The sequence below is a fragment of the Diabrotica virgifera genome, chromosome 9, assembly GCF_917563875.1.
Source record: "Diabrotica virgifera virgifera chromosome 9, PGI_DIABVI_V3a".
Taxonomy (NCBI): domain Eukaryota; kingdom Metazoa; phylum Arthropoda; class Insecta; order Coleoptera; family Chrysomelidae; genus Diabrotica; species Diabrotica virgifera.
In genome coordinates, this window is record NC_065451.1 from 151480265 (window position 1) to 151503175 (window position 22911).

The 22911-nt window shown below is 32.0% G+C and overlaps 2 protein-coding genes across 3 annotated transcripts in view; one reads left to right on the forward strand and one right to left on the reverse strand.

Annotated features, from left to right (window-relative positions):
- LOC126892334 (mitochondrial carrier homolog 2-like) overlaps positions 1 to 22911 on the forward strand; it is a 141684-nt gene that overhangs the window by 62961 nt on the left and 55812 nt on the right. The window lies entirely within an intron of this gene.
- Positions 21970 to 22599, reverse strand: LOC126892336 (late histone H2A.2.2-like). The gene has a single exon (XM_050661848.1). The coding sequence runs from the start codon at positions 22509 to 22511 to the stop codon at positions 22116 to 22118; it is 396 nt and encodes a 131-aa protein (XP_050517805.1). The 5' UTR covers positions 22512 to 22599; the 3' UTR covers positions 21970 to 22115.

Below are 22911 nucleotides of genomic sequence, written 5' to 3' on the forward strand. Positions count from 1 at the left end.
GTTAATGTATTATCATTTTGTAATTTCGTTTTGATTATGTTTAAAGTTTTATCTAATGGCACATTTGTAAATAAACTGTTTATGTCAAAACTTACTAAAATATTATTTGGATTAAATTCAATATTTGATAATTTGTTTAAAAAATGTTGTGTATTTTTTTATAAATGTGTCATTATTATTTGCAAATGGTTTTATAATATTTAATAAAAATTTTGATAGTTCACTACAAGGAGAATTGATGGTACTACAAATAGGTCTAAGTGGAATATTTGCTTTGTGAATTTTCGGTACTCCATAAAAATGTGGTGTCTTAATGTAATGAGGTGTCATTAATTTTCTTTGATAGTACCTTAGGTCATTTGTAAATTTGAATAAAGTTCTATAGATTTTGTTTTCCAGTGTCTTCGTTGGATCCTTCGTTAATTTGGTATAAGGTCCATTTGTAATTAAATCTGTAATTTTGTCCTCATATTGTACTTTATCCATTATTACAGTTGCATTTCCTTTATCCGCTGGTAGGATTGTTATGGAGTCATTATTTTTTAAAGTTTTTAAAGATTTCATTTCCTCTTTGCTGATGTTCTGTTCAATTTTATTAGATTTTTCCAATTCAAGTTTGCATAGTACCCTATATTGTTCTTTTTCATGAGTTGGTAAACACTGGGATATTTTTTCCACTGCGCTAATTATGTCTAATTTTGGAATAGATGGATGAGTGACAGCATAGTTTAAACCTTTTGACAATACCAAATTTTCCGTTGCATTTAAATGTCTATTTGATAGATTGATAACTGTCGCTAATATGTCATTATTTCTATTTAGGTTATCAAAAGTATGTATACTATTTTGTTCTAAAAGAATATTAAATTTATTTAAATGTATATTTGATGGATTCGACCGTTACTTGATGGAAGTTCATTTTATCTAACAATAAAAAACTGAAAACGTTTGTTTTCTATACTTCCACAAAATTTATTATATCTAAGTGACTACAGCTGTTTCGGCGGAGTGCCTTTCTCAAGTAATATAGTTTACAATGTGTTTGCCTTTTTAATCTTCAACTGAAGAGGTTGAGGAGTGGGGAGCTGTTTGTCTCGAGTTGGTCATTCAGAATTATATCTGTATTTTTCAGTTTATTAATTTCCATAGATTCTAAAAAAGATAGCTTAAGGCCTTTATTTTGAATATGTAGAATTTTAAACTCTTCATTGAAAGAATGATTATGATCTAGAAGGTGAAGTGCGTATGTAGAAGTGTCTGTTTTTCTATTGTTGAATGCCCTTTTGTGTTCTGCTATCCGTTTGTCAAAAGTTCTGCCAGTTTGACCGATGTACGTTTTCGGACAGTCACCACAAGTTAGTTTGTACACAGCACTCTGTAGTTGCTTTCTCTTTCAACAACGGCTATAACGAACAAACAGTTAACAAAATTTTAAACCAAAAACTCCATAAGAAAGCCCTGAAATTAGTGTATCCACCACCACAGAAAGAACCCAGTACCTTCTGCTCTCTCACATATACTGGCAAGATAACAACAACAATAGCCAGATACATAAAAAAGAAAGGAATAACACCAGCTTTCAGAACTAACAACAACTTAAGCAAATATATTAAGAACAATAAAAGCCGAAAGAGAAAGCAACTACAGAGTGGTGTGTACAAACTAACTTGTGGTGACTGTCCGAAAACGTACATCGGTCAAACTGGCAGAACTTTTGACAAACGGATAGCAGAACACAAAAGGGCATTCAACAATAGAAAAACAGACACTTCTACATACGCACTTCACCTTCTAGATCATAATCATTCTTTCAATGAAGAGTTTAAAATTCTACATATTCAAAATAAAGGCCTTAAGCTATCTTTTTTAGAATCTATGGAAATTAATAAACTGAAAAATACAGATATAATTCTGAATGACCAACTCGAGACAAACAGCTCCCCACTCCTCAACCTCTTCAGTTGAAGATTAAAAAGGCAAACACATTGTAAACTATATTACTTGAGAAAGGCACTCCGCCGAAACAGCTGTAGTCACTTAGATATAATAAATTTTGTGGAAGTATAGAAAACAAACGTTTTCAGTTTTTTATTGTTAAATGTATATTTCTTTGTTTCTGATATGAATTTTGATAAATTATGTGTAAACTAAAAATAATTCGATCAAAATCAGAATTCGATATCATTCCGTAAAGCAAATCTTCAATACTTACGATGTCTTGTTCAATAAAAAATAAATTTGATCTATGAAATTGTAACCTTTCCCGGATCATTGACACACTGGCTCTATGTAAAATATTTTGGAGTCTTCTGCTTGAATATGCTGGCCGTAACCTCAAGCCCTTCGGTATTAAGTTGTTATCTCTACATCGTTTTAAGAATTTGATAGAATTTTGACAGTGTGCCAATTTCTCGTACAAAGTTTCCAATCTCCTAAAATTTTGACAAACGCTAGGCCCATACCGGTTTCTTAATGTTTCTTAATTAATAAAATCATTTTTAGGTAAAATTGTGGCTTATTTCCCATTTGAATATACTTGATTATAAAAATGCCACAAGAAAATAACTTCAGAACAACATTAATAAATCGTCAGTTTGTAACAAAGAATTCAACATCCCGTATCTCGGAAACGAAACATTTGCAAACATACGTTTATAAAGCCAAATGTCATTATTTTTCATGCAGAATTACCCCTTAAAGTTTGTCGCACTAATTTAGAAACACCGTGTATTGATGAAGAACATGTCTAGTTGTTAAAGTACCTAACTTTTTTGTTATCCAACATAAACGAATGAATAAAAAACAGAATATTAAGAAAAGCTGAGTCTATAGTTGGGTTTTAATTTCAGTATTTTATAAATGCTTGAATATTCCACAGGGTGATGCGAACTTTGAGAAAAAAACACAGTTTGATTGGTACACCCAGTATACAATGAAAATTTACCTGTTTAGCAACAATATTATTACAGTGGTATTGTTAAAAAATCAGGCTATAACATGTTCAAAAAATCACTTAAATCGACCAACAAGGTTAGGAAATATGAGACTTCAAAAATGACCAAATTTTTAAGTGGGCCGATTTCTATGCACATAAGTTTAGTTATTTTCGTAACTAGTGCGGAAAGTGATACTTTCACGAACGAGACTGCCGTTGACCCGAACGACGCGATAGCGGAGTTCGGGCAAGCAGTCGAGTGCGGGGAAGACACTTTCCGCATGAGTTAGGAACAATATTTTTTCTAGAGCCGTACGTTTGGAAAAAAGCCACAAAAAATAGAGTTATATCAATTTTTATTTAGAAGTGAAAATACACAAATGAATTATTTGACAAGGTTGTCAAAACCAAACTTTCAATATAAGGGGTTACCACGACGACAATATTGGTTTCCGTGATGACGATTTAAAAGCAAGGTAAATTGTCTACTGATCTGACTTTTAAATATTATGTCAAAATAATTTTATTTCATCGAATTATCAGTAGTAATTGCACAAGAGCTCTAAAATGCTATATTAATTTTAGAGATCGAGTGCAATTTGTTGCGATTATTTCATGAATAAAACTGTTGAAAACCAAATTTTTATTTTAATTTATTTATGTAAGTACAAATTAGTACAATTAAACACACAGTTGTTATAAATATTTTACGGTTGAAAGTCATCACTTTTATAATTTTTAAAACATTAATTGTCATTAATGTCACTGAATGTATTTTTTCATAGCAACGAAGGGCATCTGACGTAATATACTTGACGACGGGAAATTATCAAAAATTATTAGTAGTAATTGCACAAGAGCTCTGAAATTATTGAATTTTTCCCGAGTGACACTTTGACAGTTTTAATTTCACGAGGCGAAGGCGAGTGAAATTATGTCAAAGTGTCACGAGAGCAAAAATTCTATATTAATTTCAGAGGTCGAGTGCAATTTGTTGCGATTATTTCATGAATAAAACTGTTCAAAACCAAAATTTTATTGTAATTTATTTATGTAAGTACCATTAAACACACAGTTTTTATAAATATTTCACGATTGAAAGTCATCACTTTTATAATGTTTAAAACATTAATTGTCATTAATGTCACTGAATGTATTTTTTCGTAGCAACGAAGGGCACCTGACGTAATATACTTAACGATGGGAGATTATCAAAAATTATCGATTTAATTCAGATTTCTGTAGCTTTCTATTGGTGAGAATCTCCTATGAATGAAATAATCAGTCTAATTTAGATTTCTGTAGCTTTCTATTGGTCAGAATCTCCTATGAATGAAATAATCACGCTAATTTGATTAAAACATGAACACAATAAGATAAATTTGAAATAAATTAGTAGGTAATATCTAAATATTATTTTATTGCATGTATTATAATATATTATAATGCCATATTATAAGGTATTTTACTTTAACGTACGCCGTGCGGGAAAGTGCAACTTTCGGAAATGAAATGCGTGCGTGAAAGTAGCTCTTTTAACACGGCCGTAGAAAAATAACTATTTTGAACTCTTATACAGTATGTCTGCGTTTGAAACCTATTGATAACTTTTTATGATTTTACGAAAAAAAAAATGATTCTTTATAAAATGCTGTTCATCGTATAGAATCTAAGATTCAAGCATCAGGTATCAAATTTTCTTAATTTTATACTAGATATGTAAAAAAATATGAATTTCGCGTTAGTAAAGTATCTTTATATTTCACAATATCGAAAATTGTTATTAAGAACAGTTGTTCGGAATTAAAAACTATGTTTCAAAATTCAATTACATCCCTTTAATTGAAATATTACGAATTATTTTGTGAAATTTTGTGAAATACCTCGTATAAAATTTGATATCTTATAGTTGAGTTTTAGATTTTAGACTATGCAGAGCATTTTATAAAGAATAACTGTTTTTCAAATAACTGGCATATGCAAATGACGTGGACCTAGTTGCCCGCAAAACACGCAATCTAGAAGAAATGTATACCACCTTCTCAAATGCCTCAAAAAATATGGGCCTGCAAGTAAACGAGGAGAAAACTAAGATGATGGCATCAACACCCAACAATAGAGCCAGAAACATCGGTCACCTATTCACGGTTGATAACTCTACCTTTGAAGTGGTGGGCAAATTCACATACTTAGGCTCCCTGATCACCGAGGAGAACATCGTGACGGAAAAAATGAAGCAAATGATAATCCTAGCAAACAAATGCTATTTTGGACTGGGTAGACATATGAGAAGCAAAAACTTAAGCCAAAAAACAAAAATAACCATATACAAAACCCTTATACAACCAGTGTTGACATATGGATCAGAGGCATGGACCATCTCCACGACAGATGAAAACCTTCTGCTTATATTTGAACGAAGGATCCTGAGAGGAATATTCGCTGGCATCTGTGAAAATGGTGTTTGGAGGAGGAGGTACAACTACGAGGTATACCACAGATATAAACAAAAATTTGGTGGTAAAGACGTAGTATCTCTTATAAGAATAGGAAGACTAAGATGGGCAGGACGTCTAGCAAGATCACAGCAGAACAACCCTCCTAGAAGAATCCTTATGTCACAACCTGTGGGAAGTAGAAATAGGGGTAGGCCAAAACTCAGATGGAAGGATGGTGTAGATGAGGATGGGGAAAAATAGGCGCAGCAAAGTGGCAACGGTTGGCAGTGGATAGAAATAATTGGCCTAATAGACTTGGGAAGGTCGAGGCTCTTGCATAGGACTGTAGCACCATTGATGATGATGATGAACTGTTTTTCGTAAAATTTTTGAATTTTCAAATTGTAATGCCATATTAGGATTCAGCATAATCGAAAACAAAATAGTAACATATTCAACGATATTTTTAAAACAATTGTTATTTAAACAATTAATAAATAATTAGCGGCTAAATCTGTGAGTAGAACTTTTTACCTCAACATGTATATAAACTAACAAAAGAAGTTTTAGAAAAATATAAGCTTGGTTGAATTTTTCCGAAACAATGCACGGTTTCGTTATCTATTGACTCCCCTATTAGGCTGTTGATTATGTATTTGAGAAAGGAACTACAACGTTAAGGGGTTTTATTGTTTCATATAGTCAATGGACCTTTAAATATGAAAAACCGGCGGAGTGCTACCATTTAAAGGGGTGCGTTTTTGAGAAAGGGGTGAATTAGTCCCTAGGCACAGAGCAAATTAGGGTGAGTTCTATGTACTTTTGGTACAAACACGTCTACAGGAAAATTATTTCAGGTTAAATTTACTATCAAAACATCATATTTTAAAGTCAAAAATATTTTTTTTACAAAAATATATTCAAAAGAAAAGCAAGAAAAAAACACGAAAGATAGCAATTTTGTTTTTTGCCCCATAACTTTTTCCACGGGGATATAGGTATAGGCATTGCTTCACGGAAAAAAACTTCCATCCTTCCTCTTTAAAATGACGTGTGGTAGAAGTCTCTATGATTTATAGTTTCCAAAATATGATTTTTCAAAGTTTGCCACTCACAGCGATTTTCGCCCATTTTTCTTGTTACTTCTCGAACATTGTTCTGTAACTTTTTTCTACGTACCTCTAGGGATATGCAATGGACATTTAGTATAAAGAAAAGTCAGTTGCCTTTAAAACGGCCTATTGTAGAAGTCTGTATGGCTATTTTTAAGCAAGATATGGTTGTTCAAATTTTTATACTTTTAATGATTTTTTATATATTTTACGAGTATTATTTTTAAATTTCTCATTATAACTTTTTTTATTGAATATTTAGGTATATACATTGTCTGTATGTGTATATACTGATGTGATCTTGATTATTGATATGAGATAATATTCTTATATGTCATTTAATTTAATCAATGCATATATCATAATCTAATTACTATACCAGATCACATATCAATATGTTTTCAATCTCAGGGCTTTTTATAAAATTAATTACTTACTCTCGTGGCTTCTAAGTATTTCTCAATGGTTCCTAATCGGGATAGGAAAGAAAAGAGTAAAATAATACACACATATGGGTTACAATTATAATCAAAATATTGTTTATTTTATTTAAATGGCAATCACTGCTTAATATTTGCTATATCTTATTATTCTTAAACATAACATTTACACATGGGAATCTTATTTCCTTTTGGTTTCCAATTGAAAGTTTTTATTAACATTTAACTATTATGATTTATTAGCAACAATTCTATTTAAGTTTGATGAAGCTTTTTTGATATTATTGATTATGTTCTTCAATTTTAAATGTGGTATTTAATACGAAAAACCCATACATTCATGTCCAAACAAATGAGACTAACCTTTTTCTGGTGAACTGAGAATGTCTTCACACAAGACCCATTTCCTGCTATCCTTGGCTGCGATCAACACCTCGTCCTGGCTTCCAGTAATGTTCTCCTTTGAAAACTAGCTCGTATAGCTCCCGTTCCTGCTTCTGTCGTGATGCCGTGTTTCTACCTTTTTCGAAACTTCAATCAGCTACCGGGACACTCTTGGCTCAAGGAGGTTCTTTACTCTCGACCTGGCCTACCTCTCGTTCCACGATAGATACTCCACACTCACGGAACTACACCGGCCTTCTCACTCTCCGTACACTACCGTCTACTACTGGACTTCACTTCTCGACAGCTCAAAACATTCTGATCTCTATTTGTCATTCATTCCCCTACTTTCTAAATATCCCTTCCAGATTCACAAATCAACCTTCCACCACCAACTCTCATTCGCAGTATTCCTCAAAACCAATTTTTAATCTTTCTAAATATGCTTAATGGATTTCAAAAGAAAAATAGTTAATTCCCATTCTAAAATTACTTTCTACTATTTACAAAATTTAATGACCTATTATCTACTTCAACTGAGTCTTATTTAGCATAGGCTAATGATCGAACCTTCCGCGAACAACGATAATGACCTATTATATATTTCAACTGAGTCTTATTTAGCATAGGCTAATGATCGAACCTTCCGCGAACAACGATAATGGTACGCGCCATTCACTTTGTTTATTCTCGGCGCATTGTCCCGAGTTTCGTAAGCTTCTTCTAATCACTTCTTAAAATTACATATAACAATTTGTTGTATACAGGTTGTTCTAAATTTATATGCCCGTGGTTGAGAAAATTGAAAATATTTTATATTAAATTGAATTCTGTTTATAATTATCAAAATTTAATTTTCATATCAAATAGAAATATAACAATACATATACATGTACATGTACATGTATATTGTATATACATAAAAAAGAAAGCTTATTTTCTTTACTTTAAAATGGTGTATTGTAAAAAATTCTAGGACTACAGGGTGTAACAAAAATACAGGTCATAAATTTAATCACATATTCTGGGACCAAAAATAGTTCGATTGAACCTAACTTACCTTAGTAAAAATGTGCACATAAAAAAAGTTACAGCCCTTTGAAGCTACAAAATGAAAATCGATTTTTTCCAATATATCGAAAACTATTACGAGATCTTTTATTGAAAATAGACATGTAGCATTCTTAAGGTAGTAGTATCTTAAGAAAAAATTATAGTCAAATTTGGACACCCCATAAAAATTTTATGGGGGTTTTGTTCCTTTAAACCCCCCCAAACTTTTGTGTACGTTCCAATTTAATTATTATTGTAGTACCATTAGTTAAACACACTATTTTAAAAACTTTTTGCCTCTTAGTACTTTTTCGAAAAGTCAATTTTTATCGAGATATTTGTCAAATCTACCACATATTTGTATATAAGTACGATTATGGAGACTTGGTAATAATATGAAAATTTGTTTATGATTTACATTTTTAGGTATATTTTGAACCATATTAAAAAAGAAGTAATATCTCGATAAAAAGTGCCTTCTCGAAAAAATACAAAGAGGCAAAAAAGTTTTAAAAACACTGTGTTTAACTAATGGTACCGCAGTAAAAGTTTAATTGGAACATACACAAACATTTGGGGGGTTTAAAGGAACAAAGCCCCATAAAATTTTTATGTAAACATATTAAAAAAGAAGCCGCAACTCGATAAAACCTGCCTTATCGAACAAATACTAAGAGGCAAAAAAGTTTTAGAAATATTGAATTTAACTAATGGTACCACAATAATAATTTAATTGGAACGTACACAAAGGTTTGGGGGGGTTTAAGGGAACAAAACCAAACCCCCATAAAATTTTTATGGGGTGCACAAATTTCACTATAATTCTTTTTTAAGATGTTTCTGCCATAAGAATGCCACATGTCCATTTTCAATAAAAAATCTCTAATAGTTTTCGACATATTCGAAAAAATCGATTTTCATTTTGTAACTTCAAAGGGCTGTAACTTTTTTTATGTGCATATTTGTACTAAGGTAAATTAGGTTCATTCGAACTATTTTTGGTCTCAGAATATGTGATTTAATTTATGACCTGTATTTTCGTTACACTCTGTATTTTTAAACAAGCTATGCTTTTTCAAAATGTGACGTATACACATGCAATTTGTCCCACAATAAGTTGGAACCATATGGAATTTTTTTTTATTATTAACTTTATGAAAAAAAAAATATTCTTTATAAAATGCCTTGCATAGTCTAAAACCTAAGATGCAATCATCAGATATAAAATTTTATCAATAGTGTACGAGGTATGTTAAAAAATATGAATTTCGCTCAAGAGTAAAGTACCTTTATATTTCATAATATCGAAAAGTATTATTAAGAAAAGTTATTTGGGATTAAATATTATCTTATAGTATGCAATTACATTCTTCTAATTGAAAAAGATAAAAAAAACTAAAATTTTTCTCAAATTACGTGTACCCTTGGATATCCTACAGATATCTTGTTTAAAAATAGTCCTAAAATTTTTTTGCAATACACCATTTTAAAGAAAAGAAAATAACCATTTGATATTCTACAATGTATATACCTAAATTTACAAGAAAAAAAGTCATAATGAGAATTTAAAAAATAATAATTAAAAATATCAACATATTAAAAGTATAAAACCTTGAAAAAGCATAACTTGCTTAAAAAGAGCAGTGGCGTAGCTGACAGGCCCGCAAGGCGGGGGGGGGGCGACGTTAGGAGGGGGCCCCTTAAAGCCTTCAAGCGGACTTCTACTTTATTTAAATTGGAGATTAAAACATATTTTCCGAATAAGCATCAAAATAGGGGATTTGGAAGGAAGTATTAGAGAGTTATCAAGTAACTCTATGAGAATACGGTAACGTTATAAATAACATGTAAAGTATACAGGAAAATAGCGTTACCGTATTCTCCTAGGGTTACTTGATAACTCTCTAATGAAGCGGGTAATTGACGTAACTCTTACTCTTTCCGGGTGTAATTTAGCGTTTCGTGGACAAAAAGGTAATTTTTTGTCGGTGGTTTTTTTACAGGCTAAATAGGATGCTGTTTTGGCTAAATTAATCGATAGAAACAATAACTTAAAAACAAATTACTTGAGCCCCCAAATACAAAACGAAGTTATAAATTTGCTGGATCAAGAAACCGAAAACAAATAGGCCTGGATCCCGCGTAAGAAAAAAAAGTTGATTAATAGCAAGCTGAAAATTTGTTAATAGCTTCACGGTGTCTAGTCGGACAAACATTGATGCACGGGAACACTGGAACAGGGGAAGTTTTAACGGTGGAACATGATAAACGTGTCGTCCTGACAAGTTTATGATGGTGAAAAATAGCAAGTTGTTTTTAAGTTTATCAATAGCCAACGTTATATAATATATGAAAAAATGTTTGTCCGACAAAAAGGTTGGGCATTTTAACGAGTCCGACACGTAGAACATGTCACATCACAGGAACTATGTTGGTGATGAATAGCAGTCTGATTTTTGCATAAGAGTTTAATGAAAGGTTAAAAAAGCAATTGGAAGTTCTGTCGGACAAAATTAATGGGAAATTTTCCTAGTCGGACATTCTAAACATGTAAGATATAGACAAAAATGTTGGTGATAAATAGCAAGCTAATTTTGATTTGTTTATGTACAAATTATATTTTGTAACGCAAAAAGTTATATGTCGGACAAAAAGTTTGGGCAAATCGAAGGAAATAAATAAAAAACATTTTTTCAGAATGACTTAGTCACATATTGATAAAGCTATTTTAGTTGTATATTATTATTTATATTCACATATTTGCATGTGCATATATATACATGCACACTCCAAAAACAGTGAGGTAAGTATCAATGCATGTATATATGTATTGCAAAACAATTATTTTTTTTTGGTGGAGTTTGTTCTAGATATTCTCAAAATGACAATAAAAAATGTCAAAGAACGTGTGAAAGCAATCTCTTAGGGTTTTCTAATTAGGCGCATCAGAAAGTAAGGAAAATTTCCTACAAAAAACGTTGTATACATTTTTTTCCATACTCAAATCTTAACTCTGTAAACCACATTGAAAAATGTGAAGAGTCTAAAACTTTGGTGCTTATAAGAATAGACGTAAATGTGACACATTATGCTTAGAAGTATGTATTAGAAGGCTACATTTGTCAGTGTGACACTTTGTGTTATACAAAGTAGTATTTGAAAGTACATGGTCTCTGAGTTTCTGTTTGCCACGTGTGTTGGAAATTAAAATTTATATTAACTATGGAGTGTTTTTGTGTCTATTTTTGAGTGTCAACAGTTTAAATTTTAAGTCGCCACAACAAAAGTGAAACCATTCAACGGAACATGTTTGAGTAATTTTCGAACATTTTACAAAGTTAGTAAAATACTTGGTCATCAATTCAATGATATTCAGTTGCCAGATAATTGTGAAAATTCTATTGAATATCATTCTTCGTGCTATAATGCTTTGCTTGATTGAAAAAGGGTACCTAAATAAATTATTACTAAAATTGTATAACGTAATTTTTCTCAACTTTCTACAAATGAAATAATAATGTAATTAATATGTCACATGGCTAGAAATAATTTGCTGCCAAAATAAATCGATTAGTTTAAATTTGAAGTTACGATTGCAATTTATTATGAATTATTGTCAAAAGTGACAGTTTTTCTTAAATGGAAATGTATTCATAGACATAAGGGTAGACAGGGAATACAGTGCAAAAAGTCGATAGGTGGTCTATCTATCTCTTTTAACCAAGCGATCCCGCGCATGTGGCAGACAAAGATAGCTAGACTACTCAATCCATAATATAATTTGCCTGATCTACTATAAATGTATTACAGTGAGGTATCTAAATGATGTTGAGATAAATCGAAAAATATCGATTGTAATTGATTGCAGGTACTTTTGACAGAATAATCACCCCTTATTGAAATTTCAAAAATTATTTTTTTAAATTGTCCGACTACAAAATCTACCCCTTATTTTTTTCCGACAACAGTCATTCTTGGTAAGGAATAATTTACTTAATTAAATTTCGTCTTTGTCGGAAAGCTATTTATCACCAGCATTTTTGTCTATATCTTACCTGTTTAGAATGTCCGACTACGAAAACTTCCCATTAATTTTGTCGGACAGAACTTCCAAATGCTTTTTAACCTTTCATTAAACTCTCATGCAAAAATCAGACTACTATTCATCACCAACATAATTCCTGTGATGTGACATGTTCTACGTGTCGGACTCGTTAAAATGCCCAACATTTTTGTCGGACAAACATTTTCTCATATATTACATAACGTTGGCTATCGAATAAACTTGCTATTTTTGACAATCATAAACTTGTCAAGACGACACGTTTATCATGCTCCACAGTTAAAACTTCCCCTGTTCCAGTGTTCCCGTGCATCAAAGTTTGTCCGACCAGACACCGTTCAGCTATTAACAAATTTTCAGCTTGCTATTAATCAACTTTTCTTTCTTACGCGGGATCCAGGTCTAAAATTGATTAATTTAATTATTAAAAAAAGTTGTTTTTATTTAATAATTCTTGATGTTACTTAAGATATTTCAAAACACGATCAGTTTAGTTTTATAGGGCTTTTCATTCCCAGTCATTTGTTTCGAGCTTCTGTCATATGTCGTATAATCCGTGTATATTAATATATACACATATTATACAACATATGACATAAGCTCGAAACAAATGACGATCGATGAAAAGCCCTATTTTCCGGTATGTAAAAATAACTTCCGCTGAAAATAATTTACCTTCCAAAGCAGAAGTTGTTGAAAGTTTTTTGGGATTTATTCGCATATTAGGCCAAAGTGCAGAAGGTCTTGTAAATGAAATTTTAAAATTTATACAATCGCAGCACCTTTCCGTACACACAACTGCAGAGGAAAAGGTTATGATGGGACAAGCTTTATGAGTGGTGTACAGGCGTACAAAGGCGCATAACTGACATTTAAAAAACAGCTTCTTATGTTCATTGTGTATCCCATAATTTGAACCTAGTGTTGAACGATGCCTTTGCTGGTGTACAGGAGTTGTTTTTTTTATATAATTAAAAGATTATGCTTTTTTTAGTGCAAGTATTAAAAGATGCCAACACTTAATGCGTTTGCCAACACTTAATAGTATATTAAGTATGGAGAACGGTAAGGGTTTTATACCGATCGAAGACAATTGTCTGAGTTTCCCGGTTACCCTTAACGTTCGACATGCTTATAACGTTTTTTGCACGATTGATACCATTATAAATTATAAAATTAAACATTTTCGTCATATTGACTAGTTTCATTCATTTTATCAAGATAGATACTTTGGTTGTTAGGTAGTAACTAGGGTGCATAACAACAATGGAGAATTGAGTTTTTATTTAGTTGTCAATAATTTTAAGTACAATTTTGATTATTATAAATTAAAATATGAGCGAAAGTGAATTTGAAGAAATTGAACGGGCGTGGGAAGAAGGGTGTTCCGCAATTATTCCCGAAAAATCCAAAATCCGTTATCAAAATACCTACCAAAGTTTTAAAAAATGGTGCGAAGGCAAGAATTTAAGAATCGAAGAAAAGACTCTATTGGCATATTTCGTTCAAAGACATATGTAGTTGAAAGCTCCTGGGAGCCTCTGGGCAGAATATTCAGTGATTAAATCCACCGTTTTTCTTTATGATGGCATTGATATTTCCAAGTTTTCAACTTTGATCACGTATTTGAAGAGAAAAAATGTTGGCTATAGGCCTAAGAAAGCGAGCATTTTTACACGGGAGCAATTTGAAAAATTTCTGATGGAAGCACCGGATGAAGAATTTCTAGTTCACAAGGTAATATAAGCTAGTTTAGGTAAAAGAAATACTCTAATGAAGATTTTTTCATAATTTGTAGGTCACAATGATATTGGGAATATCTGGTGCCTGTAGAAGAGAAGAATTATATAATATTACTATGAATGACATCCAACAAACCGATGGTTTAATGATTGTAAAAGTACCCAATACAAAAACGAACATCCAGCGTACTTTTACAGTCGTTAATAAACCAGACGATAAAATTCCATATTTAGAAATTCTGCAAAAGTATATAAAACTTCGTCCATTACAAGTAAAATCAAATCCATCAAAGGAAAATGTTGTGCTCAAGTAATAGGGAAAGGGACAATCGGGGGCTGGCCTTCTCAAATTGCCAAATTCTTAAATTTGCCTAATCCCGAGAACTATACTGGCCATTCGTTCAGGAGGACATCAGCAACGCTTTTGGCTAATAAAGGTGTTGATGTCCTCGGATTAAAGCGTCATGGAGGTTGGCGTTCATCGACAGTGGCAGAAAGCTATGTAGAAAATTCTCTTCAAAATAAAATAGATTTTGCCGAAAAAATATTGTGCAATACTAGTAATACTAATGTATGCGATTCTGCCGGAGTTTCTGTTAGAAGTGAAACCACAGCCCAAGCAAGTGGGATTTCATTAAGTAATTTAACAAATTGTACCATAAGTTTCAATATTAATAAATAATTCGTTAGTTTTCTTTGTTCTTTCAAAAAATAAATTAAAATTAAGAGATTTTTTAACTCGACGGTAAGTGAATTACTTACCGTCGAGTTGGATTACTTACCGTCGAGTTGCTAGTAAATGTCACCTACTGACGTAAAATCTGTCACGGTAAACAGTCAAAAATGATCAATCGTGCAAAAAAGGTTATGTGAAACTCGGTGGTCATCCAGACATGATGCTGGTATGGCTTTGCGTCGAACTTTCGGACAAGTAATGAAATTTTTAACGAAAATTTCATTGCTATGTAAAAAACGATGAAAAATTAGAAGCTAATGCATTATTACAGCATATGAATAATTTTGAATTTGTCGTTAAAATTACTATTCAATCTAAAATACTTACTTTATTATTCTAACATCAAAACGTTTTCAATCTGAAACGGCAGAGTTAACGGTCACCCTTCAACTTTTTGAAAAAACTCTTGATAATATTTCAAGAAATGAGAAAGTCGTTTTCCGAAACTTTAGCAAGGCAGCAGGAATAGCAGAATAGTGAGGTATTATACCGGAATTTAAAAATAAACGGATAAAACGTATAAAAAAATTTACGATGAGCTCAGCTGCGACGAAAAAATAACTCGTAGCAAAAAAGTTTTGAAGTTCATGTTTTCAATGTAAATTTAGGTATAATATTGCAACAACTTACTGAGAGGTTTGTCGGATTAAGATACATACATGTATAATAGGTTTTCATGTCTATTCCCAAAAAATCTATTAACACTAACTGATGAAGACTTATTAAAGAAAGGCCAAATATTGTAATTTACACATATTTTAGTAATTATACTGTTATTAGTTGTCGTTATGTTAATAATACGGGGGCCTACAAAAATTCTCGCGGGGGGGGGCCCCTAATTTTCAGCTACGCCACTGAAAATAGGCCATTTTAAAGGTAATTAACTTCTCTTTCTAATAAATATACCATTGCATGTACCTAGAAATACGTAGAAAAAAGTTACAGAACAATGTTTGCGAAATAATGGGGAAAAAGGCCCAAAAATGTTGTGAGCGGCGAACTTTAAAAAATCTTATTTTGGAAACTATAAATCCTAGTGATCTTTGCCCAGCTTCGTTTTAAAGAGGAAGGATGGAAGTTATTTTTCGCTGAAGCAATGCCTATACCTATATCTCTGTGGAAAAAAACAAAATTGCTTTCTTTCGGGTTTTTTCTTGCTTTTCTTTTGAATATATTTTTGTAAAAAAAATATTTTTGACTTTAAAATGTGATATTTCGATAGTAAATTTAACCTGGAACAATTTTCCTGTAGACATGTTTGTACCATAAGTGCATAGAACTCACCCTAATTCACCCTGTGACTAGGGACTAATTCACCCCTTTCTCAATAACGCACTCATTTAAATGGTAGCACTCCGCGGTTTTTTCAAATTTAGAGGTCCGCTGACCATATGAGACAATAAAATCCATTTAACGTTGTAGTTCCTTTTAGCTCTCTTATTTTGAACATAATCAATAGCCTATATAGACAATTTTGATGTGTTTACTATGGTATTGGTTACAAACAGCTGGATAATTTTCAATATTACTTTTATAGCCGGCCTTCAGAATTCTTGTTCAATAATACACCAGGGAAATAAGGCAAAAATATACCATATTCGGGACACTTGAGCAGCCAGGTTGCAAATGGGTTTTTTGGGTATATAGTATACCTAATAAATTATAAATACAAAATGCCCGAGAAATGGACGAGAAATTTAGTAATTAACAAATAAGGGTCAAAAATGGGAGTTTTTTCGTTTAAATCGCTACAGGTAAAAATAGGGTAATTAAATGTCTTATTTATAATATTTTTCTTTTAGTAGATGAGCCAAGGTTTAAAATAGCGTTTTTTGAACTTTGGTCCGATTATTTGTTGCTTCGGATATTGCAAAATAAAACTAAAATTTCGAAAATAAAAGATTTGCTATAACTTTTGCGAAAATGAATTTAGGACTTTCATATTGCATGAAAAGTTGAGTCACATAGTTCATACAGTGTACAAAAATTTTTAAGACGATGAGTCAATTAGTTTAAATTTTATTCAGTTTGTTTATCCCAAAGAGCTTTTTTTTTCGCAATGTTATTGTTCAGAAAATAATAATGATAGAGCAATTCTGTGAAAACAACATGAAAGAAGAATAGTCATATTTTCAAAGCTTTAAAAAAAATCGTTAAAAAGTCATTCTTATCACTCAGAAAACATTTTAATAAAATAGAGTCATTTTTGGCTTATAAACAATGTGAATAACTTTGTTAATATTGACTGTAGGCTAAAACTACAATGGAATTTGAAAAACTGGTATTTTTATATGACTTTTCAAAGAAAAACTTTTTGCCTAGGTTAATTACGGTCAAAGTTAGCCACTTTTTTTATTTTATTGACGGCTACTTCGTTTATAACAATTAAACAACTTAACTAGAGCCATTTTGAAGTTGAAGATATATAGGTTATGTGTAAAAGTTTGAGTAAACTTTGAACCTCGATAGAGTGGTTAATAAAGCTTTAAAAATGGCGTCCGAACGGAATTAATTCGTAGTCGGTGGAGGGGAATTACTAAAATACGTGCACTCAAAAAATGAAACTGATTCTGCAAACATATGCTGCGATTAATATCGCTGGAACTTGTTGATGGATTTTGATCATAATTTTTTTAATTTGTATGTACTCGTGGTCTTATAGAGTACGTTATGTACACACAACCCCACCTAACATTACAAAATGTTAGGGGGAACTCCCCTTATCACTCAGGGATATGAAAAATAGATTACGACCGATTATAAGACCTACCGAATATACATATATAATTTCATAAAAATCGGTCAAGCGGTGTCGGAGGAGTATGGACAGTACACTGTGACAGGAGAATTTTATAGATGTAAATATATAGATGGCTATTAACAAATAGGAGTTGGTGATAGAAGAGTGAAAATTAAGAGTTGTAGGTATTTTTTAATTCTACATCATATAAAATTAAAGTCGATAATTTTGTCCAAACAAATAAAAAAATGTCAGGGGGGCAACCCCCCCTTATAACTTATGGGTATAAAAAATAAATTAAAACCTCTTCAACGTCCTACAGGATAAACGTGTAAAAAGCCGTTTCGGAGTAGTATGGTAACAAACATTGTTGCAGGATAATTTGATGTATATAGAAGTAACTGCGAATTAAATAATAAAAGTGGCTTACTTTGAACCTAATTATCCTAGACAAAAGGTTTTTTTCTGAAAATTCGTATAAAAATACCAGCTTTTGAAATCCTAAAGTAGATTTACTCTGTAGTCAATATTAACAAAGTAATTCAAATTGTTTAGAAGCCAAAAATGACTCTATTTTAATAAACTTTTTTCGGAGTGATAAAAACGACCTTTTAAGGATTTTTTTCAATACTTTAAAAATTAAACTATTATTCTTGCATGTGGTTTCCACAGAATTGCTATGTCATTATTATTTTCTGAACAATAACATTGCGAAAAAAAGCTCTTTGCGATAAACAAATTGAATAAAATTTAAACTAACTGACGAATCGTCTTAAAATTTTTTGTGCATTATACAAAATGTTTGACTCAACTTTTCTTGCAATCCACAGAGAACGGCAGTTCTCACCAGTGGCGCACAACACCCCTACAAGCGACACTATATATACACGAAATTTTCGATTTTCTAAACCTGACTGAATTGAAAATTGGGCCAAATCCCATCTAAAAGTATAGGAAAAGACTCGTCCATCCATATGTTACATCTCCATTTTGGTCCAAGGGTGTGGATTTTAGGGCCCTTCCCATTTAGAGTCTGTTTTTCGTTCCCGTCCCCAAAACTCACAAAAATTTTAGAAACTTAAGCCCGACCTTTGCGGCTTCTGATAGCACAGATCATTACCTTTCCAACGCATGTTTAATTTTGAAAATCGGTTATACCATTCAAAAGTTATCGAGCTTAGAAGTATGACTGAATTTTTATTTAAAAAAGGGAAAATGTTTGTGGATATGTATGTATGTATGTATGTATGTATGTGTGTGGAAAAGTTAAACCGATCTGAATTTTTTTTTCTGTGTTTCAAGTGGGTGTGAGGGCCGATTCAGAACCGGTCTAATTTTTGACTTCTGACTACCCGTAAGCCAGCTAAAGGACTAGGTAGATACAAAATAGCAAATTTTTTGGGCGTATATATCTTAGGTTCAAGGATAGACAGGAAAACCGCAAATATACCAAATCAATAGGGTTGAGTTAAGCATTCAAATGGTGCTTAAGCGATCAACCTGAGACATACACACTGCTCACCATAGCCGAAAAACTGAAAAATTAAACTTTGAAAATTTTGGTTTTTCGACAATTACTCAAAATTTCAACCTACGAATTGCGCCAATAACTGAGCGTTTGTAGGAGGACTCAGGACGCGTCTAACGGTGTATATCTTACATCTGGGAAAATTCGAATTTTTTAGTCATAGGCTTCATAAGTATGATCAGATCTATTTCTTATGGGAAAAACCGTTTTTCAAGCTCAATAATTCCTGAAATACGTTCAGTTATCATACTTGATCTTGGATGCAACAGATACTACTTTTCAATACGTTTTAAACTCATGTTTTTTTTTATCAAAATCAGTTCAGCCGTTCAGAAGTTATACAGCTCCAAAAGTATAATTCGTCCAGGAACTGAAACTTTTCACTTCGCAATTTTTACAGAATGGATCGATTTGCTTGAAAATTTAACAATAAGTAGTGTATAGTCCAAGGATCAAAATCTATATGATGCCGAAAGACGCTTTTACCATGGGGTGGTTGCCACCCCATCTCGAGGGTGGAAATTTTTTATTATATTTTGACTGCAAATGTTGGTAAAAACTTTAATATTGTCAGCAAAAAATGTTTTATATTATTTTTGATAAAATTAATAGTTTTCGATTTATTGGTTATCGAACCTTAGTTTATATCGAAAAAATCAATGTTATTAATCAATCATGGTTTATGTACTTGTAGTGGTTACGATGCTAAGTTTGATTGGGCAATCCGAGTTCATTTGCCGGCCATAATTACATAATTATTAGGATGGCTGGGATATGAACTCGGATTGTCTTATCACTGGTGTCGTAAGTACTAGATGATTTGGGAGAGAATGCGACCAAGGCGACCGACCCCAGAAAACGGCAATTCTCGCTAGTGGCGCACAACCCCTCTACATGCGACACTATATATATACACGTAATTTTCGATTTGCTAAATCTGACTGAATTAAAAAATTAAAGTTTAGGAAAAGACTCGCCCATCCATATGTGAACATTTCATTTTGGTCATAGGGTGTGGATTTTACGTCTATTCCTATTTAGGGTCTGTTTTTCTTTCTCGTTCTCAAAACACCAAAAATTTCAAAAATATAAGTTCGACTTTTGCGGCTTTTGATAGCACAGATACCTTTCCAACGCATGTTTAATTTTGAAAATCGGTTATACCGTTCAAAAATTACCGAGCTCAGAATTAGAACTCAATTTTTATTTAAAAAGCGTTTGTAGAAGGACTCTAGGCGAATCTAACGTTGTTTACCTAATATCCGGGAAAATTAGAAATTTTAAGTTATACGCTTCATAAATATGATCAAATCTTTTTCCTATGGGGGAAAACGGTTTTTCAAGCTCAATAATTTCAGTAACAGCTTTAGTTTTCATACTTGACCTCAGATGCATCAGATACTACTTGTCAATACGTTTCAAGGTTATTAAGCTACAAAAGTATAATCCAATTAACGATTATTCCCGAAATGGTTTATGTAGTTGTAGTGGTTACGACGCTAAATTTGATCTGCAACGGGCAATCCGAGTTCATTTACCGGCCATCCCAATATTTTTATTCAATCTATTTCGACTAGTAAAAAATCTAGTGTACATTCGATGGACACTAGATCATTTGGGAGATAATACTACAAAGCTGACCATTTATAAAGCTTAACGTGTAATCGAGAAAAATTGAATTCAACTTCATACATTTAATTTGTATATAACTTGAAAAACTCCTGATACAAGAATAAAAACCGCTAAACGCCGTAAAAATGAGTGGCGCATACAATATTCCAGCTACAAAAGATCTGATATGAAAATTACGTGGCGAGAAAATGTATTTTCATTTTGATGCAAAACAAAATTCTAGTTTTATTTTAAAAGATTTTTCCATAATATTTGCTAAATTTGAAGTAAACGCGCCACAAAAGAGTTTCAAAATTCAAACTGTATCAAATTTATTCTTTTGTGGCGCGTTTACTTCAAATTTAGCAAATATTATGGAAAAATCTTTTAAAATAAAACTAGAATTTTGTTTGGCATCAAAATGAAAATACATTTTCGCGCCACGTAATTTTCATATCAGATCTTTTGTAGCTGGAATATTGTATGCGCCACTCATTTTTACGGCGTTTAGCGGTTTTTATTCTTGTATGAAAGTATTACGGCCATTTTCGCAAAAGTTATAGCACATTTTTATTTGTGAAATGTTAGTTTTATTTTGCACTTTCCGAAACAAAAAAGATTTGACCAAAATTCAAAAAGTGCCATTTTAAACCTTGGCTGATCTACAAAAAGAAGAAGATATTTAATTACCCTATTTTTACCTGTAGCGATTTAAACGAAAAAACTGCCATTTTTGGCCCTTATTTGTTAATAACTAAGTTTCTCGTCCTAACTGTGACGGGCATTTTTGTATTTATAATGTATTAGGTATATAGTACCAAAAAAATCCATTTGCAACCTGGCTGCTCAAGTGTCCCGACAAAAACCTTATTCTCTGGACTATAAATAGTTTTTCAAAAATGAGGAAAAATACCAGTACTCAGTGATGATTTAAATAGGTTTTTTCCTTTGTTATTTATAATTTCCAAAAATATCGAGTATTTGATAGAGTCCCCTTGTCGATCATCCCACCTAGCAAATAATCTATACTGCCTGCATATTTTTTCTCAAAATATATTAACTACCTTAATCTACCATTAAACCAAACTGGAAACGAACTGGTTTTAAATTTTTGGAGCAGAGTAAAAAAGTCAAGACCTGTATATTAATATCAAGTTAATTATAAAGTAGGTACTAAAAATAAAACATTCAAGTAAAAACTTTATTTGAAAACATACAATAATGAAACTATCATTATACAAGTGATACAAGATAAAAATATTTGATTAAAATAGGTATAAAAACATTCTTACGATAAAAATACATATCAATAGTCCTGAGATTCACCCTTTGTCTATTTTCCTTCTGTAGCTGCACTTTTAGTTCCGGTTTTCTTTGGCAGTAGAACAGCTTGTATATTTGGCAGTACACCACCCTGGGCTATTGTAACACCAGATAGAAGTCTATTCAACTCCTCGTCATTTCTTATGGCTAGTTGAATATGCCTAGGTATTATTCTGGATTTTTTATTGTCTTTAGCTGCATTACCAGATAACTCCAACACTTCGGCTACTAGATATTCCAATACAGCTGCAACATACACAGGAGCTCCTGACCCAATACGTTCAGCATAGTTTCCTTTACGTAAGAATCTATGTGTTCTTCCTACAGGAAATTGGAGTCCTGCACGATTTGAACGGGTTTTATATTTTGCTGCTTTGTTCTTTCCACCTTTTCCAGGTCCAGACATTTTGTTTTGTCAAATTTATAAAAAATATCACAAAAAAGTCTAAACAACAGTAACGGCTACTACTATTCAGATCTACCGGTCAAATGGACAGATGGTTAAATTATGCGGGAACGTATTGACAATAAAGTAATTTGACAGTGTCTTCTTCTTCTTCTTCTTGTAGTTTCATGGCCTCCACCTCTTAGGTACTTGGCCAGTCCTCGTATTTAGACTAACTGGAAGGGAATCCTCTTTTCAAAGGGTCTGGATTTTTCCATATTCCCTTCTTTAAATTCATTGTGATATGATTTTCAAATAACTATTTTTATTTTATATTTTAATTTGAAATATTGTTAAAAATTGATTGATCTTTCTTAAGAGGATCGGTACGTATTTTCGGCTGCAATGCTATTCAAATGGG

Bases quoted from the DNA above. Each gene is read 5' to 3' on its own strand.
- LOC126892336 (XM_050661848.1), bottom strand. From the start codon at position 22,511: ATGTCTGGACCTGGAAAAGGTGGAAAGAACAAAGCAGCAAAATATAAA.